The sequence below is a fragment of the Haemaphysalis longicornis genome, unplaced genomic scaffold, assembly GCF_048455015.1.
Source record: "Haemaphysalis longicornis isolate Haplotype H1 unplaced genomic scaffold, Haemaphysalis longicornis Haplotype H1 scaffold_12, whole genome shotgun sequence".
NCBI lineage: Eukaryota > Metazoa > Arthropoda > Arachnida > Ixodida > Ixodidae > Haemaphysalis > Haemaphysalis longicornis.
Genome location: NW_027526225.1, coordinates 19437889 through 19465166, shown reverse-complemented (window position 1 = coordinate 19465166; position 27278 = coordinate 19437889). Strand labels below are relative to the sequence as shown.

Here is a 27278-nt window from a genome sequence, read left to right as displayed (position 1 = left end):
GTGAGAACTTCCTATAGGAAATTGTCACGGTAGCCGGGAGATTAGACGCATCCTTCACTTTTTTAATGCTCCTCAGGGTAGCTAATGTTCGCCTTACCCTCGTTGCCCCTCTCACATCTTAGGCTATGTTCAGACTACCGACGTAACAGCCATATCGTGATCTACGGACGTAAAAAAACGGCGTGTCACGCAGTTCGGTTGGCTGAGGCGTGAAATGACATCATTCTTTAAAGATATTACGACAGTTGCGGCAACACTTTGAACCCGGCCTTAATCGAGTGCTGGCTTCAGAACTGCCTTATGCTTTCGTCGTGGCCGCAAAGAAAATCGCAACAGCGCGATCGGCTATTCCGCTCTACTTGGTGTCTCACGGCTCGGAAATTTGCCACCGCATGTCGTTCCTGAGCGACGGGTTTGTCGCTCCGCGTTTGCTCATTTTGTAACGTCCCTATAGGAGTATGTTCGCAAAAGGAACAGCATTGGCGCGAGTTTAAGCGTTCGAATGAAGCCGCCTTCCTTGTGAATTTTAAGTGCAGAGATCTTTAGGCACTCGCCTTGTCGTCCTAGCTCGCTCGCTCGACCCAAGTATATAGAACACCAAGGCGGCATCTCGAGGTAACGCTGTTGTTCGCGGCGTTCTCCAGAGGCTTCGAAAGCCGAGCGGTTTATATGGTCATAAGCGTTCGAAACACGTGAAACACTGGAGCTTGTCATGCAGAGTCCCGTTGTTTAGCGCAAAGAAAACTATAGGTACATTTGAGGAAAAATATACGCGATTAACCGGCAGCGACCGTGTTCATTTAGTTAAGGACACCCGTTCGGTTGGTTTTTACGATATAGTAAACAGAAAATGTGACAGTGCAACGCCGGCACGTGCGGGGGGGAAAAGCACAAAGAGAACAGAACTCCCGCTGGCGCAGTTTCAGGCAGAGGGCGCCAAACACTGCGAAGGCGGGGAATTTGAATTGCATGGGGTGGTAGCAGTAAGCGGATAACGGCGGTACAGCCCATTATGGCGAATCACTGCTCTGCACTTTTGACAGCTTTCACATTGAGCGGAATGACTTTAATTTTTCATTTTCTCAGTCTCCGGGCGGAATTCTGAATTTTGCCGTCTAAGATGTCTATTTCTCGACAGTTTCAGTCATGACGTAATTGGACTTGCGAGGCCTCTGGCATTTGATGTCGCCGTGTGTGTGCTACGTCACATCCGGCCGTCCGCTTCCAGCCAGTCAGGGCTCGCTTGAAATGAACACTATGCAACCGACATGACATGGACAACACTGATGATTTCGCCTCTGCCGCCGAAGAGGCGCGTCGCAGAGTTCGCCTGCCGCGGGGCGTCAAGACGGTTACCAATGATTCCTCTTACCGAGCCGTCGTTGACCAATAGGAATTCGAGGCTACCTCTTTTGAATTGTTAGGTGCGGAGTACATTGCGACCGCGCAATGTCCGTCCGCGTCCGTGCGTATAGCATTTACAATCGCCAAAGATCACACAGGCACCGGCAGGATTCGAGCCTGTGTCTGGCAGACCGGACGGAGTTAGTGTCAGTCGTCTTACCCATTGGGACCGTAAGTACCCGAGAGTCAAACAGCTTACTCCCGCACCTGTAACGGTGCGGAGTACCTTAGGACCCCCCAATGTCCGTCCGCGTCCATCCGTGCGCACACCACCATCAAGCAAAATCAAGCGAAAGTCGATTTTAGCCGTGAGTTGCAGTTTCATTTAGAGAATAATCAAGGTGCAACTCACGGCTCAAATCGAATGACGGTCGGGGCGCAAATCGGATGTCACTCGGGGCGCAACTTGGATGTCATTTCGAGTCCCCGTACTCCGCACCCTCGCCATCATCCACGGAGTGGAGATGCTGCCATTTTGAAATCTAAGGTTTGACGAAATCTCGTCTGGTCGGGTAAAAGGTTCATAGTTAAAAACTTTCGGAAACTAAAAAATCCTTGCTCTCGAGGAACGTTGGCACGGCTAGAGAAACGGCCTGATTGATTTGACATTTATTTGCCTCCAAAAAAGAAGTGTTTCCCTAATATTTTCCCCCGTTTTCTTTTCTTTTCACTGCAGGTGCTGGTGAAATTTCCCGCGTAGCGAATCCGAAGTACGAGGACTCTGAGGCACAACGCTGCATCTGCGCTGGCTACATAGGTGGCTGAAAGGCATTCATTCCTGCAGCTTAGTAATGGTGAAATTGGCCACTTTGCAGAGCTGTACAATAAACAATTTTCAAACAGTCAATCTGTGCGCATACATGCAGTTCTTTTCAGTCATTTGCTTGCCCGAAATCAGAGCATGGCCGGTTTACATTTTCACAATGGACCATATCTTTAGGCTAGAGCCTATTAAGCTTTTCGAAACCACAAAATGAAATTTTCTAGTTGAATGTTAACAATTCCTCCTAAGACACATCGCAAGGCACCTCTCAATGTATTTAGGGTTTTATTTAGTATACACCAGTAACACATCTTGAGTATATTTGAAGCAGTATTTTCTGTGCATTTAAAATGCATTACTAATGAATTTTGTACGTATTCAAAATTACAATTTCTGAGCCTTTTTAATGCATTTGAAATGCCTTAAATATCTATTTTCAATGTTAATCCAAGAATAAAGGCCTGCTGTAGGGCATGCATGGCAGCAGCCTTGGGCGGGCTTCCTCTGGCCTGCATAGAATAATCGGAATCAGGCCAATGGTAGGCCATACATAATTGGTCATTGGTAGGCCATACATGCTTGGCCAATGGTAGGCCATACATGCTTGGCCAATGGTAGGCCATATATGCTTGGCCAATAGTAGGCCATACTTCCTTGGCAAATCGTAGGCCATGCGTATTAGGCCAATGGTCGGTCAGCCAATGGTATTAGCGGCCATAGAAGATTGGCCTATGAATGACAGCCAAGCTCCAGCCTCACACGGCCAAGGACCATTTTGGACTAAGGCCCGAACACTTTGGCCAAAGATTGGCCGGGAGGAAAAGGGCTGGCAAATGTTCTTTGGGCGAAGATTGGCCGCACATGCTCGTGCTGCCTGGGACAATAGTGTGAATGTATAATATTGAATTAAAAAAGAAAAACAAGAAATAATAATGTGAAATGAAGAAGGGACGTTAGAATTCTCACACAATATTAGCCAACTCTAAGAATATCTGTGTTTTTGTTTTTTGTGGCGTTCAGGCGAAAACCTACCTTGTCGAAACTCACCATTTCCCTCTTCTTTTTGTTTTTATGAACCCGGAAATGACGTTTGCTCGCATCATTTTAAAACAAGATAAAAGTTTAACTTCTTTTTATTTTAACACTTTGTGGTATCAGTTAACCTGAAAAAAAGCACAAAATATTTTAAAGTTAACACACCTTAGTCCCAAGAATAAATAGCGAGCGCGACAAACTGAATATCCTCATCCGGAAGGCCTACAGGTTTGCACTTGGCCTACCACCGACAATTACTACCGACAAGCTAATGAAAATTGGTCTACACAACACCTGGGAGGGACTGGCTGAAGCCCACTAGAGGAGCCAGCTCGAAAGACTCAAACTCACCAAAACGGGTCACAACGTCGCCTTGGCTACGGCGCACAAGAGACCTCATTCAGTAAACAGCGCATCCCCCTTGCCGTACGCCAAGTTATCAACATTGTTGCTATCCCCAGAAATATGCATCCCGTACTCAATGCGTACCAAAGAACAGCCATGGTCGTCATCGTCAGGAAATCCTACGGTGACAACAAACCAGTCGTCCGCTGCACAGATGCTGCGCAGTACCCTCAAAAGTCTGCACATGCCATTAGCGTTGTCAACAACCATGGCACAGAACTCACATTGACCACAATCCCGATCCCAGACAAAGAGTCTGCCAAGGAAATCACCGTCGCCCTCGCTGCCACCGCAGGCTCACGCTACCGCCCGTCCCAATTGCCTACTAGCTGGTGTTTCCCGTCCCGCCATTCGCATCCTGAACACACTACGAATCCCCCGAACTATACACAGTCTCGACACCAGGCCTCGCAACCATCCAGGCGTATGAAGCGGCCCACGCCGCTACCCGCGAGCATACCTTTCGGGCCTTCCCCTCGTTGGCAGATCAATCGGTGACCTCCAGCGACGACATCCCAAGAAGATACACGGATGTCCTCGCCCACTACCGACTGCGGTGGCGCATCCACCACCAACCACACCCAAAGATGACCAGAGAGGACGCCATTACCCTCAGACAACTGCAAACTAACACCTACCCCCACGGAACATTACTCCAAGCCCACGTCACGGGAGCCCCGACGTCGGCAGTTTGGGGCAAGGAGTACATGATGTAATGTCGGCCCGCTCTGGGCTTTCTCGTGGGGGAAGAGATTAAAATGGATTTAAAATATCTTATACTGAACGCTTACTGTCGAAACTTGTTGGGAGATATCTCCTGATAAAAAGGAAGCATTTTACATAGTTATCTAAGCTTTGGAATTCCGTGTCACTACTCCTTCAAACATCCACCTACACCTGGCCTATGGCGCGTCCCATAGGCCAGGTGTAGGTTCGGCGAGTTAAACCTCACCATCCAACAATCGAGGTGCTTTTAGACTCCATACAAAGGCAAACACAAAAAGTAAGACATGCAATTTTACATGATTGAAGCAACGTGTAGCCTCAGGAGAATCAATGCTCCTTGAAGTGTTATGAAGAAAGGTTGATCCATCTGAAAAGAACCTATTCGAAGAGAATAACTGCATAGGTTTGCGAAACACTAAGACTAGGAACTATTTAATTTACCTAAAGAGTCTCACCTTTCGTATCACTTTCTTATTTTCTTTTATGGAAAACGATGCTGTATTCGGTTGTAAATAAACAATTGCAGCGGCCATTTTAGATGCGAAGCATCTCATGCTCCGGGCTGTGTCCGTCCCTCCCTTGCCGTCCGCCGTCTTCACTGTACTGCGCATGCGCGTCTCTTCGGCCCTGCACGGTACACGGATCTGTACATCGGCTCAGGCAAAACAATATGCGCAAGGTCATGGTACAGTTTTTTGCGCGTCACGTTTGACAAATATTCAAGCGTGAAGCGGGCCTTAAAAACTTTGTTGCCAGTACCACCTCACGAAAATATCCTCTGGGTGCACCAAAAGTAAAAAACGCAGAAGGAACAACAAAATCAGGTAGCGCCCTACCTAGCCTTATCTGACACACAGTGCGCAAGAAAAGATCGTTCACGTCACGCAGAAACAAAAACCGACTGACAACTTGTCGCAAAAACAAATGCGAGAGAGAAAGACCCCAGACGCGCACCCGCCGAAACAAGTTCGCGCGGCTCGTTTGTTCCCACGCGGACCCCCATATAAACACTGCAAACACACGATGCAGAGCCTGTACGTTCTTACGCGAACAGTGAAGTACCTGAAGAACGTGCCAGAGTTTGCTCATAAAAACACATTACACACTGAGGCCCTGGCAAACATTGAAAGGCCAGTGCCTTTCCATTTCTCGGCATTTTCTCACAGTTCAACAGCCTGTCTGTGCCAATAAGGATTACTATCAACATAATTTTCCAACGGCACTCCCAAATACTTTGCTGGCGTCGTCTGCCAGCTGATGCACTCAAACACACTCGGTGCAGTGTCCCAGTAGCCATGCCAAAAACCCAAGCATTTCTGCCAGTTTACGCCACTGCCACTGCAGTTACAGAAAGCCTTCAGCGTGTTTACACCAACGCTTATGCTGCTCCTATCGACACAAAAGAGAGCATTATCATACGCATACGACAAAACACGCACCTCGCATGACTCTAGTAGAAAACCATTGAATCTTTGACTCTTAATAACACTCAAACAAAAGGCTTTGATGCAGACACAAAAAGCAACGGGGACAGTGGGCAACCCTGTCGTACGGACCGTTGAACTGGGATGGGTTTGCCAATTGTTTTGTTGACAACGAGCTTAGTTGTACACGCTGTATACGCCATGCGTGCACCATCAAGAATATCCGAACCTACATTTACTTGTTCTAACATGTTTAAAGGAAGTTCGTGGGAAACCTGATCAAAGGCCTTTGCCAGATCAATTTGAAGCATTGCTAAAGTTCCCTGACCGTTATCGCAACATTCCAAAACACTCCGGGCCATGTGAACATTCGTTGCAATCAACCTCCCTTTTATTTCGCAAGTTTGGTGCGGTCCAACAATGTCTTTGATCACAGTCTGGAGGCGGGAAGCCAATACTTTCATTAAAATCTTGTAGTCGACATTCGTCGGGATAATGGGGCGATACCCTGAGATTTCTCTGAGTTTAGCGTCATCCTCAGATTTTGGGATGAAAATGATATGCGACTCTAAAAATGAAGGCGGAAGCACACCATTCTGATACGACTCCGAATACACTCTACACAACGACGGACTAAGGTCTTCATTAAACTTTAAATAAAAGGCTGCGGATAAACCAACGGGGCCTGGTGTCTTTCCAGGGCTCAGCTCGTCGATGGCTCTCCTCACCTCCTCTACGATGATATCCCTTGCGAGATACTCTATGTTTTCTTCAGCCAACTTTGGCATTAAACATATAAACTCCTCCTTAAACTTAACCACATCGACAGGGGGACGCGCAAATAGCTTTTCATAATGCTCACAGAAACACCGCTCAATATTGGTCTGGTCATTGTACACTACACCAGGACACAATTTCGGCTATCACATTCCTATGAGCGTATCTTTTTTCCGAAATAAGTGCTCTTTTTGTTGGCGCTTTGCCAAGCAAGAAACGTTCAGCCCTTGCCCGTACAAGTGCACCGTGATAGCGTTCCCTGTCGATGACTTCAAGTTGCGCTTTTAGAGTTAGAATATCGTCTTTAAACATATCAGGTGATTTACATTCTTCCTTTACAAAAACGTCCAGACTACTCCGCAGCCAGGCCTCTTTCCTTTTCTCCTCATATTTCATTGCAGACGATCTTTCAAGGGCTTTCATTTTAACCCCCTGTTTAAAATGTTCCCATTTAGAAGCATAGCTAACGTTGTCTTTACTGCAAAAATACTCCCGTCCACATACGACGACGGTCTCAACAAATTCTTCATCCTCAAGCAACTTGTTATTAAGTTTCCACAACCCCCAACAGAACGCGTTTCTTCGCTTTCCGATCCTACCAAGTGATACCGACACGAGACAGTGGTCGCTAAACGACACCGGGGACACTTGGTAATCGTCGCAATCAGGCAGAAGCTCAGGCGACATATACAGTCTATCAAGACGAGCGTGACTATTGCCCTGAAAATGAGCGTATTGCACTGTCCCAGCTCCACCAAGGCTATCGCCTACATATTCCAGTGCGAAGTCTGTGACGATGTCGTTCAGCACCGCCGTACTTGCATCTCGGAAATTTGACAGGCTGCTCTTATCACGCGCATAACACACGCAGTTAAAATCCCCCAACAAAATCAACAGCCGCTCAGTGTTACACCATGTTCGTAAATCCTCGAAAAAAGCCTTTCTTTCGGCGCCGTTGTAGGGCCCATACACACAAATAACACGCCATTTTTTTTAAACCCAAATCAAAGTCGCACACAACAAACCGGCCCGCTTCCGACGCAGTGACAGTCTTTAGAGTCGCACCTAAACTACGCCTTACTAAAAGCACGCAGCCCGCAGACATTCCGACGTCATGAGAAACACAGACATCGTAGCGAGCCATGAAGGGCCGCACCATACGGTCGGTCTGGTTCTCACTCTCAACCTTGGTCTTTTGCAAGGCCACAATGTCCAGATCACTGTCAGTCACGTGTCGATACAACTGGTTTTGACGCCTACGGTCAGCAAGTCCCCTGACATTTAGCGTGGCAATGCGCATAGGCTTGTTTAAAAAAACCATGTTGAGAGGAGAACCAAACCTGTCGCTCAGCGGTTGTCTTCAACACCACGTTGCTTTCAACACACCTCAACCCGAAATACAAAACCAGTCTAAGAACTGGAACGCCACCCGCGTTCGCTTCTACCAAGCAATGCGAGACCGGGCCAACGCAAACCGTTTTTTTTTCTTTATGGCCTTTTTTGTTACAAATAAACATGCGTCAACGCCGGATTAAAAACCGCCGCCGATACTTCGGTTGGCTGAAAGCTTTAAAATAAACATCCAATGTTAACAGCTCTTCCAATACACATAACCATTCCAATTCAGGTTCCAGCAAACGATACACTTCAAGTAGACTGGTCACACTTTGTGAGAAATACTTGCTCACCGTCATAGCTTTCACATCACAGTGGCGCACGGCCATACGGGAGCGCCAAATTGCGTGCAACCCTAGGATTATTGTCATGTGTTACGAATCGGCCAGCGCCGCCGTATTTTCCCGCATCACTCCTCGGCTGGGCGGCGAAGCCACCATGTGCGCCCACAGCCGTCAGGTGCCAGCACGTCGGTGAGTCATACATTCACGCCTCGACATGTCCGGCCCAGTGGCCTCGCTTTCAACGCGCTTCAAATTTCGACGGTTGCCGGCCCGGCGAGGCATGTCTCAGCATGTTTCAAGGACACTCTCTCCCCTCTCTCGAACTCAACGTGCGCCGAGGCTACCGACGACTCACGAACTGTGGAAAGAGCGTTGTGTGTGTCTGTGACGTTCGTGGCGTCTTGCTACTTGTTGGCGTTTTGACCGTTGCGGCTTTTGGGTATAAAATAGAAGCCGCCCAAGCGCTGATTTTCATTCCTGTTTGAGCAGCGAATCCCGGCGGTCGCTCTGCTCGAGTCCTGTATTGTAACCTCGCCCGTCGGGGCATTGTTTTAAATGCAGAGCATTTCTTTAACTCACGATGTTACCCGTTCTAGTTGTCTGTAGTAGTCCGCACCCCTCCCCCTACACTATATAAAAAATAATACTTACCGGCGCCTGGTTTCGATCCCACGACCCTGCGGGCGGAACGCAAGGTACATGGTGCTCTACCCACTGCGCCACAAAGCCGACACAGAATGGAGGGCTACGAACGCGCCTTATATCCTTGACTCATTCAAACTACGTCAAGAAGCTGCTGATACAACGCATAATCATACCCACCTGCTAATAAATGATGTCACGTGACCACGTAATTACGTCTCCTCATTTATTTACAATACAACAACCAACAGCAACAAGTGCAACAACATTAACGTAACGCAAACTTCTTAACGTCGTGCGCCCCCGGAAATGCTCTGCATTTGATCGTGCCCCTCGCGAGGGGGATGTTTAGTTTCCTGCCGCAGCAAGAACCAGGCGGCCTCCTGCGCAGACATTTTAGTGCTTCTTTCGGCTAATTTATCACAGAAATAAACGTAATTTAACATTATTTATGTTTGTTTTGCTTAGGTGGCAACGTTTGAAATTAATTAGAAAGCCTTAGGAAGGGCACAGCCTCAGATTAGCTCGTTACAATGGCGGGAGTTTGCTCTAAGCAGGTTTGGTATACGCCCCCAATTCGTGACCCATAGGTCAGCGCTGGAGATATGCATGGTGCTTTCATATTCAGTGATGGAAATAAGCTGCTTTTTTTTTTGTCGAACCCCGTATCGTTGTCTTTTGGTTTGGGTCAGCACAGGCACGTAGCGTGCAATATGTATTATAAAATTGAAGGGTAAATTTTGGCACTATGCTTGTCCCGATGACGTCCCTTTTTTGGCTTCGCCTCCCCTCTCGCTATTAAGTAAACAGTTACGTTAGCCTACGGCTTTTGGACTTCTTCACGGCTGCAACAGCGGCTGGCCGCTCGCATCATACACGCTACCACTCGTATGTCGGAGGCCACGGAGTTCGGATCGAGTGCCCCCGCCCGGTCGCAACAACTGGTGTCAGCGCTGGGATGACACGGATGCAACACATGTCGTACGGCACTTCATCCTTTTCCACTGCCAAGAAACGTATCCCGTGCGGCGTCACATGAAGATCTTTCTTTATCGTTATCTGTAGAACATCCCCGGAAAAGATGGTGTCCCAGCACTCTATGAAAACGTGTTCAATGCTTTCGGGTTTTTTGCACAAAGTGCACGTTGAGGACCAGCCAAGGAAAAGCCTTTTTTCCCCCATTCATGTGCCAACGGAAAGTGTGCCGGTGCCCAGCTTAAAGAAAAATGTTTTTACCAGCGACAAAACATGTTTTGTCGCAGGTGGGCAACCGCCTGCCCCGTACAATGATCGATACAGAGGTACTGGAAAGAGCGAGCATTTCGTTCAAGTTTTTCGTTAATGTTTTCCTCGATACATTCGCCAAATACTTCATGGTAAATCTAACGGACAAAAATTTAAAAGATTGCACCACTTCTTTCCAGAAGCCCTTAACGACATATGTTTCATTGCTTGTCGACACAGTAAATCCTGGAATTACGTTTGATAGTGTAGTTTGTTCGTAAGTCCTCAGGAATGGATGTTTTACGTCCCGCAAGAGCAAAAAAAAAAACGGTTCACAATCTGCCTTACGAAAACATGGCCCAATCCAACACCGCCTTGCCTTACAGGCCGGAAAAGATTACTTCGGCTCATGCGTTCCCACGTAGAACCGCAAATAAACACAGCAAAAACACGATGTATCTTTTGCTCTGGCGTTCGGGAACAGTGTATCGCTTGTAGCAAATACCACAGTTTCGCGAGAAGAAAAAGATTACACACAGTGGCGCGCGCAAATACAGATAGCGCGCGCCCTCTCCACTTTGCCACTTTCTCGCGCACTTTTTCTGTTTCCGCTTCCCAGTACTCGTTGCTACTCGCATAGCTGTCCAACGGTACTCCTAGATACCGCGTTGGCATCACCGTCCAGCTGACATTTGTAAAAACCCGCGGCGTTGACTCCCACCCACCATGCCAAAAACCTTCACATTTTGTCCAGTTCACGGCACTTGCGCTACAAACCATGACGGGAGCATGTGCTACGAACGCGCCTTATGTCTTTGACTCATTCAAACTACGCCAAGAATACTGATACAACGAAGGCACGCGAAGCTGAACGTCAACGAAATGTTGACGTTCAGCGGAATGTTGACGAATGTTCAGCGTTTGGGCTGACGCAAGTACAAGGAACAGCATCAACCCAAACGTTAACGGCAACGCTATCACCACCGTTAGCACCGCTGAAGAAGAAGGAGAAGACAAAGCAAAGCTGCGAAGAGGAGGGCGCGTGAAGCTGAACGTAAACGTCAGCGCCGAGCAGCGGATCCCGAACTCCGTGCACGCGAAGCCGAGGTGTGTGCGTGTGCGTGTGCGTGTGCGTGTGCGTGTGCGCGTGCGTGTGTGTGTGCGTGTGTGTGTGTGTGTGTGTGTGTGTGCGTGTGCGTGTGTGCGTGCGTGTGCGTGCGCGTGTGCGTGTAACACATACACACACACCCTCAAAGTTGTCAAGCCATGTTGAGCTATGAAGCGGTCGAAGTATAATGCTGCACTACGTTTTTTGAACTCCATGCAGTGAAAGCAAGAGAAATTGATCAGGAGATTACAGAATGACGAACAAACGTCGAGACCAAGGAAAAGAAGCTGCTTTTTAATCAGCGCCCGAGAAGTCGACGTTCTTAGGAAAGCACAGCCTCGTCCAATTTCCCCACCAAAATTTTATTTGAGTATGACCAGTCACCTAAAAGAGAAGACAAATCTTATACAAATTCTTATCCTTGCCCCGGTACGTGCACGTACTGCGCGAAAAATTGTGCAGACTTGGGTACGTGCTACAAGTTATTTCTCAATCCCATGCACTTTATACTTGGGGACAATTTAAGAACGACAACGTGACGACGACGACGATGATGATGATGATTGATAGTGGTATCCCCTTTGTAGCGGGGTGATGACCCGTCATCTTTCCAAAAAAAACTAAGAAGAAACTAGTATACCTATGTTTTATTTACTCTCCGTTTATAACTAGCGCTGCTCTTAGGGCAGGAACAAAAAACCTATTAGGCACAAAGTACTTATTTTTCCTGTTACAGGTGGTAGCTGTCCTAGGCAATATTCCCGTCTCTGTTTTTCGTCCACCAAAATTCTACTCTTCTTTTCGTCGCATCGACAGCCTTGAAGTTAACTTCCTCTACTACCCCTAAATCCTAGGGCTACTGGAAGCCGAATATTTCCCTGATGTAGATTTGGATGTATACCCTCACATTCTAACACTATGTGCAGCATGCATAGTTTCTGTTTTTTTCCCCGCAGACCACGCATACCCAATCATTTTGTGAATACTTCCACACAAACCTCTTAGTTCGCAAGCAACCTGCTCTAGCCTCAAAAATCAAAGCACTTCCCTGGGAATTATCGTGCAAAATTTCCTTTCTCATGTCCAGTTCCTCCGCCCTGTTTAACGGAGATGGCCCCCTGAGCTTCATCACCGCAGCCGGCTGTTACTCCGCGCGGCGCAAAAATTGCCTTACTGCGAGTATTTTGAACGTGAAACTACTTGTTTCTGTGATTTATCGCACTTAATCTGCTTATGAATTACTGCAGCAACGAAACGAAAACGAAACTAGCTTACGCCTCAAGTGAAATCTCGTTTCAAAACTTGCGCTCACGTTAATATCCACGTCTGTAGCTTCGGCGGAGTGATACCCTACACGAACTATAGCCGTTCTTAACTTGTACCCGCGTCTGCGCGTCTATAGTAGGGAGATTTACGTGCAGGAAACTCCTATTTCGTTGAAAGCGAATTTTACGTGCTTCGGGATGTTTTCCTCCTTCGCGTGTTCTGCACCTCGGAATAGTAATTTCTACTCGAGCAAAGTGTCAACACCGACAAGCAAAGTGTCAACACCGACCCGATTTTACCATTGACCTTGTTTTTTTCTAATAAGTGTGAAGCGTAAACGGGGTTCGAAAATACTGCCCGAAAAGGACAACGCGACCCGTTTCAGGGGCGGTATTCTCGTAACTGTCCCTTTTGAAAACGTCCCTTTTGCGTCCCTTTCATCGTGACGTACTTCCGGTTAAGCAGTGGACGTGGGCAGCATGAAGAAAAGTTGGCAGTAGGTTTGCCGCGCTCGGGTTACGTCACTTCCGGTTGTTTGCTTTTAGCCAATCAGGGCTCGCCAAAAGGGACATTTTTGAAAGGGACGCAAAAGGGACAAAACTCGAGAATACCGCCCCAGGGCTCATGAGCCCAAACAAACGCTTTCATATTTCCCGCACAAAACAACGTGCCCCCTACCGGCTAAGTGTCAAGGTCCACCCAATTTACCCTTTAACCTTCTGCTTCTATTAACTGTGACAGTAAGTGCGGACCGTGTTCGACAATATTCCACGTCATCAACGACACGCCCCGTTTCGAAACTCACGAGCCCAAACAAACGCTTATTTCCGTCGCAAAACAACCTTCTCCCTGCCGGCAAAGTGTCAATGTCCACTCATTTTACGTTTGAACGTTCTCTTTCAGTTAACGGTGAAAGCAATATCCAACCGGGTCGTTTATTGTGGAGCTCGCAATGAATGCCTCTTAAATAAAGTTTATTCCTCCTCCTCGAAAATACTCCACATTACCAACGACACGCGCCGTTCCGAAACTCATGAGCCCAAACAAACGCTTTCGCATTTCCCGCGCATAACAACCCGTCTCCTGCCGGCAATGTGCAAATGTCCACCCAATTTACGTTTTAACCGCCTCTTTCAGAAAACCGTGAAAACACGCGCGAAGTGGGTTCGAAATTACTCCCGATTACCATCAACCCACCCCGTTTCACAACCCAACCCACACAAACCCTTTCGTATTTCCCGCGCAAAACAACAGTGCAGACGCCGTACGTTTTGCAACTACATAGCCCTCCGTCGGCGTTATCGGCCTTTGAGTGAGCAGCAGCACACCCCTGACTCAGGGCCCGGCGGCGCCGCTGGCGTCCGGCCAGTGGTGACGCAAATTTCTCCCCCGCTCGCGTAAACAAGGATACTAAGTAAGGGGGAAAATACGAGCGGAGAAGAGCGGGCGGCGTTGCAGAGCGTCGGCCGAGCGCCGTTCTTTTTATTGACGTCCCGATACGGCGTCTACGGCCGTCTATCTCGGCGGCGGCGGAGGCGACGTGGTGCCTGTTGTGAAAACTGCGGCAGCGTATACCGCAGCAGTCTCTGGCCGCCTACGCCCGTGGATAACAGGCTCCCCTTGCAGTGTGTGTCTGTGATGTGACTGAAGAACGTAGTAGCCCCTTGCCAAAATAGGTATGTATCACTGGAACATTGCCATGATTCTCTTCTAACGTGTTTACGTTGTGTATTGATCAGCGTCTGTTCAGCTGCAAGGCTGCACTGTCCTGTCGCCGAAGCCTTCATAGTTGCCGTTAATGACTGGGTAACGTTAACGGCTGGCTGATTTGTGGGGGATTATGTTCTCGAAGATGTGGTGCCGTGCTGTGCAGTGCGTGTCAAAATACCGCTGCGTACTGCGGCTAGGCAGTTCGTTAGAAAAAAATCCTAGATTCCCCGCATCGATATACAGGACTGCGATGCATGCTTCAAACGATCAAAATACATTTGTGGAAATTCCGCGCGTGGAATATGCGCCGGTGTTTAACAACTTGCCGAATTAATTGTCTTATTTTGTCTTTTTTTTCACAATCATACCGCGGATAAGACATAGAACGTTTTATGTTGAAAATGGTGTTGTCGAACTTGGTTAGCTACAGGCCAGGTCTTCCCGGGATAGTTGCTGGAACTTATCCCCAAGGCAGTGTTAGTATAAGTAGTATCAGTTTCAGTGAATATCACTAATCTGCAGTGCTACTAGGTAAGGTCGTATCCCGATCCGTGAGCACATTGTTAGCGAGTAAGAAGACTGCAGCTTACTAAGCCATCGGTGCGAGTACAGTACTTAAAAGCAGGTACAGCGTTAGGAAACAAGATTCCACCTATCGGGGCATACTTTGTGGCAACCTTTGCGGATGTCAGCTACAATTGTCCTAGGCTGTAGAGCCATAATACTGGATGTAAGATAAGCGATATTGTCCAGGAGCCTACTCTATTGCGCCAACTGGGTTATATATATATATATATATATATATATATATATATATATATATATATATATATATATATATATATATATATATACAGTATCCGACCGTTTATTCGGACACCTTCGAGGCATTGCCACTTCTCTCATCATTGAAGTACATGTACATCCACGATCGATAGTTCGGACGCCGCACAGCACGCCCTTAGATTTTTCGGACTCCAGCTTCGGTGCTCTTGGAATTTTTGCCGGCGAATACCACCAGTGGACCAAGGGGTCATCAAGAACTTGAAACTGCACTAACGATCACGCCTTCTGAATCGCGTGCTCAGCTATCGGCATCCTGTCTGATGCCTGGAGGGCAATTATATAGGACACGATCCGCAACTGCTTTCGGCCTGCACAACCAGCACAACCAACACAACCAACACAACCAGCACTTAGATTAGGGGGTCCCGAAGTATCTCAGCAAAAACTACCGCTCTACTCCCGTCGGATAACTTAGAGGATTGTTCAAAGATTTTTCTCTCTTTCCCGGTCTTGGCATTCTTCGACAGCAGGGATTACGTCATTACAGAGGTGTAGCGGCAATTGGCCGGCTTTCCTTTAGTTTCAGCAATGAACGCATTTGATAGCCACTTAAAAGGAAAGGCACAAAAGCCAAGCAGAGACAAAAGGCGTATCTGCTGCGACGAGCAAATCCCGCAGTGCCGCTCCGTGCTGGCGATAACAATAGCTTTCGCAGTGGCTCAACATGCGAAGGCGTTTATCAGAAGTGTTTCAGATTTCTTTGAATACATTATGAAGAGAAATGAGATGTTGAGAGGAATGCGGGAGGGTTGCGTGGAGTAACGACCGTAAACAGGAAGGGGATATTTAGGCTACGTGAAAAATCCAGCACTACGCGAAAACTCTCGCGTAAAAAATGTAAAAAATATTCCTGGCTCTCGCGTAAGAAATATTCCTGGCAGCCTGTCATCACTTCTACTCTGCCCGTCGCGTAAGCGTCTGCGGCCTTGGGCGGTGTTTAAATAGCTGTATTCGCATAGCTAGAGCTAGATCGGCAAAGGAGGACGCGGATGGCAGCCAGCCCGCGTTCACCGCCGCAGAAAATGCTGTGCAAGCTGCCCCACGTCACATGAAAACGCTTTTAGGCTATCAGTTGTGGTGGCAAGGTCGAGTGACTGCAGCTTGTTCCACAAAGATCCGACGACAAATATTTGCGAGAGGGACCAGTCAGAAGGACGCGAACGAAGACGTGTATAAGCGTAAACAACGACCGGGGTAGGAAACCCCCAAAACGGTGCAAGCTGTGATTTCTGTTCACGGTTGTACTGTTATAACGGCGTTATGTAGAGCACGCGCGCAATGGCGTCACTATTTTGATGCCTAGCACTCTTCGCCGAGTACCCCCACAGACAGGGCCGTGTAACGCCCTGCGTTTGCATAAAAAAGAATAATTGGCGAAGCAACACATTTAGTAGTTATAATAGCGTAAATAAAGATAATTGGTCGAACAGAATTCGGTAAAACCGAAAATGCGAAACAAATATTACAAGTTTGAGATAACAAAATAAAAAAAAATTCCCTCGCACTTCCCCGAGAGGGATAGTGTGTAAGTGCGAATGCACGGTTGTTGATTGCGCGATTACGGTGGATATCGTGATCTTGGAGTGGAGAGGAGGCGCCCAACACCCGCAGTCACTGAGCGGAGAGAGGAGGAGGAGAGTAGCGCCCGCCGTTACGGCGAGGGCTACACGAGTGCCCTCACGCGTCGGAATGCGGAGCGCCCGCTACGCGAGCGAGAGCTCTCCCGCGCGAAGTGGAGAGGAGGCGCCCAACACCCGCAGTCACTGAGCGGAGAGAGGAGGAGGAGAGTAGCGCGCGCCCATCTCCCCCCGTTGCTAGGGGAGACGAGGAGGAAGACGAGGAGCGCGCGCACCCGCAGCTGTTGCTATGCGGACAACGGCGGCGGACGATTCAGGCTCGCTTAAGAAGTGCATTCGCACTTAAAAAGTCCGTCTTATACACCTTCACCAGAACACGAAGACTGCAATAAAGAAAGCCGGGAGGAAAACGTTGTAAACACAAATAAAAATACGGAACACGGGCCGACCGTGCTCCAAATACACTATTTTCGAGGTTATGGCAGTTAATCGCTACAACGAAGTTAATGTACATCATGGGCAAACAATAAACAAACGAGAACTCTGAAACAATACAGCAAGGCAACGTATCTGTCCCCGCTGCTGTGGCTCCCGCGGGTTCGATTCCCGGCCACGGCGGCCGCTTTTATGATGGAGCTAAAAAGCCAAAACGGCGTGTGTTCGAGATTTCGGCGCACGTTAAAGATCCCCAGGTGGTCAACATTCATCCGGAGCCCTCCACTACGGCGCGCCTCATTGCCTGTGTAGTTTCGGTGCGCTAAACCCCATCATCAATCAATCAAATACTCATTACGAAATCTGGCTATAAAGATCACTATGTAGGCAAACGTCGTAAGAATGCAGGGCATTAAGAGGCACAATTCTCCAAATTTCTGCCCATTATGCGTAGACTTCTTTGCCGAGTACTCGAACAGCCAGGATCACGTAACGCCCGGCACTCGCAAAAGAAAATGCGAAATTGGGGGAAGTAATACATTTATTCGTCATAATAGCGGAAATGGAGATAATTGGCCGAAAAGGATATTGAAAAACCACAAAAAATAGAAAGAATAAAATTTCAACAGAAAATATCTCACGAAATAAAAAAACATGCAGCATGTTACGCGGCGGCAGGACATAGATGAGACGAACGATGTAATGGGGTAGAACGATCTATTTACAGTATTTACAAGCGGCCATGGCCGAGTCCGCTGAGTCTGCACGCGCCCTCTTCATCGTCGTCTTCGATGCCGAGCTATGCCGCCATGGGGCATTGTCCACTGGTCCCGTGACAATATGCAACTTATAAATCTCCAACCAATCGAAGAATAAACGAAAAAAGGACCCAAAGAAAAGCTAGAAATACGAATAAAAAATAGAGAGAATGAGCAAACCATGTAACGCCCTGCATATATACAAAAATTTATAACTTACTGAAGTATAGATTACAATAGCGGAAATGGAGATAATGGCTCGAACAAAATTTTGAGAAATAGAACAACAATTAAAATGAAAATAAATATTTACAATAACTATCCGGCAAAACCAAAAATATGCATCTTATACACCTCCTCCATAAACCTTAGACTCAAAAAAGAAGAAGAACCCGCGGACGAACGTTGAAATACGAATAAAGAATAGCGAAAACACACCAAGCGTGCACTACGCCCTTTCACCTGCGAAAAAAACACATATCGGCGAAGGTAAAGGCACCTATTCTCAATAGTTCTATTATTTACATTTTTGGGCAAAAGAAACAAAGTGAAACTAAAAAAACCAAAATCCTTGGCAACTCATAGCCAAACCAAGCTGTAAAATACTCACAGTCTAGGAAAGCGGCATAAGAATGCTAAGCATTTTTAGACAGTTCTCTTTATTTCTGCAGACTTTTATTTTTCCTCAATTCCATTAAACATTTACTTACTCGCTGACTCAGTTAAAATATAAGAAAGAGAGAGCAGGTTGGCGTCGCTCTCAATAGGAGAACGTAGCACCTGGGCGCTTCTCTTGCGCATGCGTGTAATTGCGCTTGTTTTGCCGTTTGGCATCGTTAAAGGCGCCGACATACCGGTTGGTCGACGCTCGATCTTCTGATATAAACGCTTTGGAAGGCTGTACACATCCCCTAAATAAAAAAAATCACCACCCCTTCCCAAAGAAAGCCGTGAGAAGCGCGAAAGCTTTCTAACAACAAAGGTCCGTCCAACCTTCGCTAAAACTGCATCAATCAATCGCCAAACCTTCGAAGACCCAAACCGCAAACGAAGAACGAACACATGCGACGCTCTAAATAAACGCATCTACGAACGATCTAAGTGTGCTGAGCTATATAATAGCGCTGGAAACAGGACTACAGAAATGGCACACAGACAGGGCGCTGACTAACAACTGAGTTTATTGTCACTGAAAGAGCAATAAATACAAAAAGAAAGGGACACCTGAAGAAAGAAATAACTAAAGGATACAAAAAAACAACCAGTTCCAAAAAGTACAGTAATCTTCATTACTAACACAATCGCAGAAACTAGCACGCCTTGTACCAAAGCCCTACTTATCTACAGTATCACCAAGAAAGGGAATTTCTTTCCCCGAGAGAGCAACAGAAGGAGCGCTGGCGCAATCATGTTTCCGGGTGTGCATTTCCCAGGCTTCTCTAATCTCTCGTCGTATCCGGTTCCGGTATCGCGCCAGCACGTGGCCTTTCTCAAACAGAGGCGAACAGCCTGGGCAATTGGCAACGTGTACAGCGAGTGTGGTACCCGTGGTGTTTCTTACGTCGTGCGCGTACTCCCGAAGACGATCATTGAGGTATCGCCCCGTTTGTTCCACGTATGACCGCTTACAAGACAGTGGTATCTCGTAAATAACCTCCCCCTGGCATTGGACGTAGGGCTTCGCATGTTTCTTCGTGCATTTTTTCCTCGCTGGTCTCTCACCGTGTACTTTGAGGCAAAGTCTTTTAAATTTGTCAGGAGCAGAAAACACGAAATGAACACCCGACCGCCCTACTATTTTCTTAAGCCTGTGGCTCACCCCGTGGATGCAAGGGATCACGGCTATCTTCTTTCTCTCTCTGGATGGAGGCTCCTGTTCCTTGGGTGGTTTTCTCAGTCCTCAGTGGTTTTCTCAAGCCGGGTTTTATGCCCGCGCCGTTTGTCCAGAGATCTTACCCGAGCGTTTCGGTCGACCAACCGGTCTATGGGGAAATGCATTAGTTTTTTGACGGGACTCAATCGGTCGCAGGAAAGCTTTCGCTTTTAAAGTGCTGAGACAATGTTCATCTATTCATAGCGCGAGGCCGTAACTTGCGCGAGTTAGTGAAGGTTTATTGTGGTAAACTGGCGCTTTTACGTGACAAAATCTCTAAAATGTCTTAGGCACCCAATTCCCCTTATTCCTTTCTAATAAACAAGGAAATAATGGATAGAGAAAAATAGGTTGCAATGTTTCATAATAATAGAGGGATAATAGATATAGATAGATTTGAATGTTTCTGAAATAAATGTATGTACGCAAACATTTGTGGCATGCTAGCACAGACGGTTTCTTGAATGCCACGCCCTTCGAGAAATAAATAATTGCACAACGAGCGATGATAGCACGCTTGGCATCTTAACAATGGCAATTCGCAATGCCATTACTATCACGTGGGGGAGCTACATGATGTCTTAAGTGCCACTATCGGCACTGATCGGAGCCTTAGCTTTAGCACGTAAGATAGTGCCGTAGCCTCATTGTCAGCGGTGTTGTCACTGAACTGTGAAGTCCCACGCTTGGTAATGCTTCGATGCGCGTGAAGGCGACCCTACACTAAGCACCCCACAACGGTGTGCAACGCACTTCGTGTTTGTAATGCGAAGGCATTTCATGGCCCATTGTGCCAAAAATTTGGCGTCCCGTGTTGTATTTTGGGACAAAAAAAAATTAGCAGTGGCTTAGCTCGGCTATGCCAGGATATACGTAGCTTGAGCTAAGGTTCAGCCGGTTATTCTTAGGTTTCCTGGTTGTCTAGGATTAGCTGATAATCATGCTTACTGCGTCTAAATGATTTCCTATCCAATCGAATCCAATCTAATTTATTCCAATCCAGTCGCGGCAGCTCCGGTGCGCCAGCTGGGCGCCGTGAGGCGTCACTGCTCCTCGCGCATGCGCAGCACGGCTTTCTAGGAGCCACGCGAAACTGCTCAACCTGGGCCAGTGTAGCTCACGCTACAAAACGGCTCCTTGAGGTAGCGTGCACTGACGCCACTATAGCTGCCATGTTGTAGCACCGCGCGCACGGCGGACGGCTGTATCTGCCATTGTTATCTCGAGCAGCGCTGACAAAGCTGATTGCGATAAGCGGCGGTGGTGTCGTCATATGCAAGGCACGTATATCGCAATAGAATGCCAGGCCAAATCATCATTAGCGAAAGCAAAGACTATGAAGACGGGGTGTTCTATGAATGTTTGCCTTTGGTAGAAACTTTGCGTCCTTTTGTCTAGCGATGTCCACTGGGCGATTAGGTTTATCTTTTCGCTCGTGTTGGAGTGCACGCGCATGCGGCCTAGTCGGCGCTGAGCGATCAAGCGCAGGCGAAGCATCTGTTTCACCCACGTCTAGTCACGTGGTACGCAGCGGCGATTCAATAAGAAAGGCATAACTTGCGCGCCGGCGGGTGAAGGTAACTTACAACGCGATGAATGACCTTGAAGGATGCAGCATTTAGAGATTTCGCTTTAAAAACAAAGACCGCGCGCTAGGCAACGCAGAGCGGAAAGGTGAGAGAGCTGCAGCTGTGGCTGTGAGTGCGGTGTTCGCCCGCATATCAAGCATGAACTCCGCTGACCGGGCATTGCGGGGCAACAGTTACAGTTACTCGCAGCGCGAAACTGGAAAGTGCACTCATCGGCGTTCGGTTGGACATTAATGCTTTCGTTTTTCTTGCAAATTTTGATTAGAATCGTTATTTACATTCACTGGTTCGCTATGGTATTAACAACCACTTTCCAGTACTACTTGCAGTAAAAACTTTAGTAAACAAGACGTTGTCCAGGCGGCGTCTAGAACAACGCGTTACCGGAAGTGGCATTGAGGCCTTTAGGGAGGCAATTGTTGGCGTGAATTGGTCTCATGTCGTCGTCATGATGGATGCAAACGTCACTTGCAACACTTTTTCGTGGGATTTTGTAGAAATATATAACTGATAGTATCCGACCCGTGCGAATTCCTCAGTTTAAAAGGCAAAACGAGAGTGGATTACGTCGCGCTTACTTTTAAAAATTCAGAAAAAGAACCAAATGTTCAAGAAATTCGTCGAACAGCGTAATCCATAACTGTTTTCACAATTCAAGTTGTACAGAAATAAACTCAACAAAGGAATAAAAGAGGCCAGAGATGCGTACTATTCCGCCATGTTTTAATCCCGTCATGATGAAGTGCAAAAATATGGAGACAAATAAATACAGTAGTTCTGCATTCGAACAATATGGCAGCTCCCGTAGAGATAACTGTTGATGGAACTAGTTTCGCGGGAAAAGATATGCGTGATGCCTTTGATGATTATTTTCTTAGCCTAAGCACTGAATGTGCTGCATTGACAGTTGACAATTCGTATTTTTATAGCAGTAATTGCTGGTTTAGGAACCCAATGACATGCTCTGAAGTTTATTCTGCTTTTATGAACATGAAAAATAGACAAAGCCGGGATGCGGATGACGTTCACATGATGGCGATGGAATGCGCCCTTGATATATTAACCCGAATAGTTAGAGAAATCCTTAACGTCTGCCTTAATTCAGGCGTTTTCCTACCGAAATGCAAAAGGCAAAAGTTTCTGGCCTCTTCAAAGAGGGAAACAGTAGATGCGTGTCAAGCTATCGGCCCGTGTCGATATTGGAGGTAATCTCTAAAGGGCTTGGAAAGATAATTCAAATTCGGATGTCGTCGTTTTGTAAAACTTGAATTAGTTTCTGATGACCAAGTCGGTTTTGGTACGCAAAAATCTACGGAATTAGCACTACTTCAACAAAAATAATACGTGTTACGGTCCTTCGAAGAAAATTAAGTTCATAAATATATTCATAATTTTTTCTCAAGCGTTGGATTTCAATAATCATAACATACTTTTATCGAAACTTGATAGGTGTAGTTTATCGGGGTGGCTTTCACTTTTTGCTCGCTTCTTAGTTAGGCAATCGTACACAGTATTTTTCCAGTGAAGCCCACAAATTAGCCGTTAAGCGTATAATAACTGGCGTCCCACAGGGTAGTCGATTAGGGCCGTTGTTGTTTAATCTCTATATGAATGTTATTTTAAACTTATGTCAAAAAGCGAATGTATTTTGTATGCCGATGATATATGATCACACTTTTTTTGTTGGACTTGTCAGAGAACAGATTGGAAGGGAAACTAACGCTGTCTTGCAGTCTATTCAATGCTGGTCAGCTACTAATCGATTATAAACGAATGCAAATAAATAAACAAACAAAGCTATACTGTTCCCACACCGAAATGAACAAATCATTGTTCCCATGTCTGTTAAATTTGGCTTTGAATAAATAGAAATGCTGGAATGCCTGAACGTATTAGGAGCACACTGCAGTAGTCACCTTGCTTGGGATAACCACGTAAATTCTCTAATTAAATTGTCTCGCTTGCAGGAATTCTTAGAAAACATCGACACTAAATTCCAATTAAAGTTATGTTGTTACTTCATAACTCTTTGTTTGAATATTATTTGGATTACGCTAGCCAAGTTTGGGCAACTGCGACACTTGCTAATAAAAATGGACTTCATGTGTTGCAAAAAAAAATATCCTTACGTCCCATTTGGAATCTTAACTGTTCGGCCCAGTCTGGTCATTTATTCCAAAAATACTGCATTATAAAAACGTTTGATCGTTATCATGTGAGATTAGCAAAAAAGTGAAAAAAACTATTTGAGCTCGCCTCTCTTTGCCCGAATTCGCCTGCGTACACTTGCCGAAACACTGAACGATGACACTTTCCCACTTTCCGTACTTCACACGGTCTGCAAACTTTACCTAATACTTCCCCGCCATTACTTTACAAACTTGGGCAGGAAATATAGATCTGACGTGTAATGCGAAGAAGGAAGTGTGCAGGTTGATAACGCTGTTCTGTTGGTTGCTGATTTCTTTTTTACGTCGTCCATCCAGTTATCGTTCAACTATGGCACCTAGCGACGCAGCCTTGGAAAACAGTTCCTTGACGGCTTTCTTTTTTCTTTTCTCTTGTTTGCTACTTTTCAAAATTTTCAAATCTTCGGGCCTTAAATAACTATTACTTTTTTTTCTACGAGTAACTTTGTGATTTAGTATGTAAGTCACTGTACAATATCTTGATTGATGTTTTCATTTTTCTTGAATGGTTTGTTTCTGTTGTACGACGTAGTCCACTTGTGTACTCTTTTTTTATTGCTTGTTTCTTTACGTGTGCATCCTTGCAGACTGGCAGTATATTTGTATACAAAGAAGTTGGTTTCAGTATGTGCTTCGATGTTTCTTTTTTTCAGCAAAAACAGGTTTTTAGAGTTGCGCTGTCACATTTTTAGAATGCAATATTCGCTTCTGTGTTTAGTTGGTAGTCCACATATATTTTTTTCCTTTGCATATATTTATTACTCTAATAAGATCGCATTAATACATATGCTTTATGTTGAATGCTGTATAAACTATACAACATGCATATTGCCGTCTGCTGCTTAGCGCCAGAAGTGGGCTGACGGGCTCGTCAAGCTGCTTCTATGCAGCTTTTATCGTCGGCCTTGCCATGTGCAAAAACGGCGTTAAAAACCTTGGAAGAGTATGTTACGAGTGGTTGCTTATGATCGTACGCCTGTTGTCCACAACGCCATAGCAACTGTCGCCCCTTTGTCAACAGCGATGGACTCACGGACATGCTTCGGGATTGGCGTGGCAGTGTTCATCCTTCTGCTCTGGGATGTGGCACGTGCCGACGACTGGGAGGAGAGAGTGAGGCATCATTTCCGCTCGACTGAAGACCCTAACTCATCAAGACGATGTAAGCCTCTTTGATATTGCCTCCATTTTTTAACAGCGAAGCTGTTTAACGATTCGTCGATTCAGTATAACAGTATACAGAAAACAAATCTCACCGGTACCGGGAGGATTCGAACCTGCGTCTGGAAGATCAACGCAGTTCGAGTCAGTCGTCTTATAGCCGTGCTACACGAGCGTTTCGAAGGCCTTTGAGTGGAATGTCATTTGACTCAAATGCCACCTTCGAGCTGCTACACGACGTTTTTTTTTTTTTTTTCAATAGCATTTGGTTGAAATGCTACTTGAGTCAAAGGAGCACCACCAACGACCTTTGAGGTTCTCAAAGGCGTTTGAAACGCGAACACTCGTACTCTAGGGCGCAGTTTCTGCATACCGCCCATTACAAAAACAATTATTTACGAGTAAAACTTTGTGTTTGAAGTGCTTCATAATTTTTGACTTGTTTATGTTCTCTATCACTCGCTCAACGATTACAACGTAACTTGGTATACTTTCAACACCGGCGAGGCGAAAAAAGGACAAAAAAAAAACTGGATGTTTTGTGCATGTTTTATGAATGCTTGTAGATTGTTATCAATTTGATCACTGACAATTCTTTTTTTCTTTTAACTCTAAAATTAAATTTTTGTCAAGAACAATACGGGGCAGTAGTGACGACGTCAAAACATGGCGGGCGAACGCGGATATTTTCAACTGCCTTTGAGAATTGTTGCGTAGCGTACTTACCCGATTCTAACGCGCACCTTTTTTCCGCAAAAATAGGCCGAAAAAATCGCATGCGCGTTAGAATCGGATACAAAACCGAAACTGCCGAAACAGCTGAAATTTCGTTCCACCCATCGCCCTCTCCATCTCAAGATGGCGCCAAAGCTTTTAGCAACAATTTTTCGGATCTAGGTGCCTAGGCTTTCTATCGGCGGTAACACAAATCGTCAAATTATTCCACTTGCGCGCTTGATAACAGCAATGGAAGCAGCGGCAACGAAGGTGCGCCGCTTCCGCGGCTTACGAGCGGCTCCCACGCATTCACAACGAGCGGTTGGCTGAAGCGTACGCCTCTGTAGAAGCTCGCGGGATGGGCGTGCGAGGCGTGGGCCACGATCCCATCGAACACGGTTGAACGTTCGTTCAGAAGTGTGGCATCGCGAACGCGCTTGACGACACCGATGACGATATGTTGCGGTCAGCGGAAGGCGACAAGGAGCTCTCGGAGAGCGACGAGGAGTGAGATGAGTGAGATTACTTCGGGAAATAAATCGCCCGTTTCTCTCGCATTCGTTTTTCTTGCTCACAAAGTTCCTTGCGCGTTACAATCGGAGGTGAAAGTTTTTTCGGTTTTTTGCATGGAAAATAGGGTGCGCGTTAGAATCGGGGGCGCGTTAGAATCGGGTAATTACGGTAGATATCGGCTGAACTCGATCCTTCCAGTTCGAATGGCATTTGAAATTTCAGAGGCCATTCGACTGAAACCTCCTTCCAAACGATCGTGTAGCACAGGTATTACCCACTCGGCTACGACCGCGACTTAGCACTTGAGAGTCAAAACGGCTTACGTACTCGGCTGTGGTTGTGGGAAGAGGAATCACGCTACCCGCTCGACATACCACACGTGATAGGTGTACACACCCGCCGCGGTGGCTCAGTGGCTAAGGCGTTGCGCTGCTGAGCACGAGGTCGCGGGTTCGATTCCCGGCGCGGCGGCCGCTTTTCTGATGGAGGCGAAAAGCAAAAACGCCCGTGTGTACGGGATTTCGGCGCACGATAAAGATCCCCAGGTGGTCAAAATTAATCCGGAGGCCTCCACTATGGCGCGCCCTCATCGCCTGCGTTGCGTCGGCGCGTTAAACCCCACAATCAATCAAACTACGCTTGGACACTCGCCCTCTGTCCGAACAAAATATTTGGGCACGTGGGCTGACAACAGGAAGCAAAGCCTAGCCGTTAAAGCCCTGCTAACATTTCTTGGTGACTCCTCTTTGGATTATCGCCTCTAGGTGTGACAAAATTGAACAGACTGCGAAATAATGTCTGAGCAGTTTTTTTTTTTTTTTTCATGGATGATAGTCATGTGCTTAAAAGTGAACTGTTGTCATCTGATTCAGCGCCCCGTTGTACGTGAGACGTTTATTGGTTTACTGCTTGTACATAGCTCATTTGTCGCTTTCATTGTCATTCCCAATACCTTCCATATTCATTCCTTTCTCTTTCTGTCCCCAGTACCCTCCCCCCAGAGGGAAGTAGCAGGCCCAAGATCAGTTTCTCAGGCCGACCTCTTCTCCTTTCTCAATAAACATTTACTCTCTCTCTGTGTGGTTGTAATCACGTGTGCACTTCCTTCTTGGTTATCGTGAGCGGCGCTAGTACCCATTGTTATAAGTGCGCAGTATTTCCGACAATTTGTTTGTGCGCACCTTTTCGAGAGGTGCTGTAAGATACAAGTGGGACGTCTTCACTCCGTGCGCGATAAAAAAAGAGGAAGGCGTTACTGGTTCTGTCGCGGGAGTGATGGCTGCTTGAATAAACAGCTACTGAGGGGAAGACGAATGCTTATTCTAGAAACCAGGCGCTGTAAAACAAGCCGCGCGGAGGCGTTATCGTCGTGGTGGGTCGACGCTCGCGCGATTACCTTAAAATCGCACGCGACTGTACATGCTGTGCATCCTGGCGACGAGCCGCGTATGCGCAGT

The 27278-nt window shown here is 46.7% G+C and overlaps 1 protein-coding gene across 1 annotated transcript in view; it reads left to right on the top strand.

Moving 5' to 3' along the window:
• Window positions 1-13809: 13809 nt before the first annotated feature.
• Window positions 13810-27278, top strand: part of LOC144162444 (uncharacterized) — a gene marked incomplete in the record, with an annotated part of 17575 nt that continues 4106 nt past the window's right edge. The window contains 2 exon segments of the mRNA XM_077692970.1: window positions 13810-14129; window positions 24452-24592. Coding sequence (XP_077549096.1) covers window positions 24454-24592 — 139 coding nt within the window.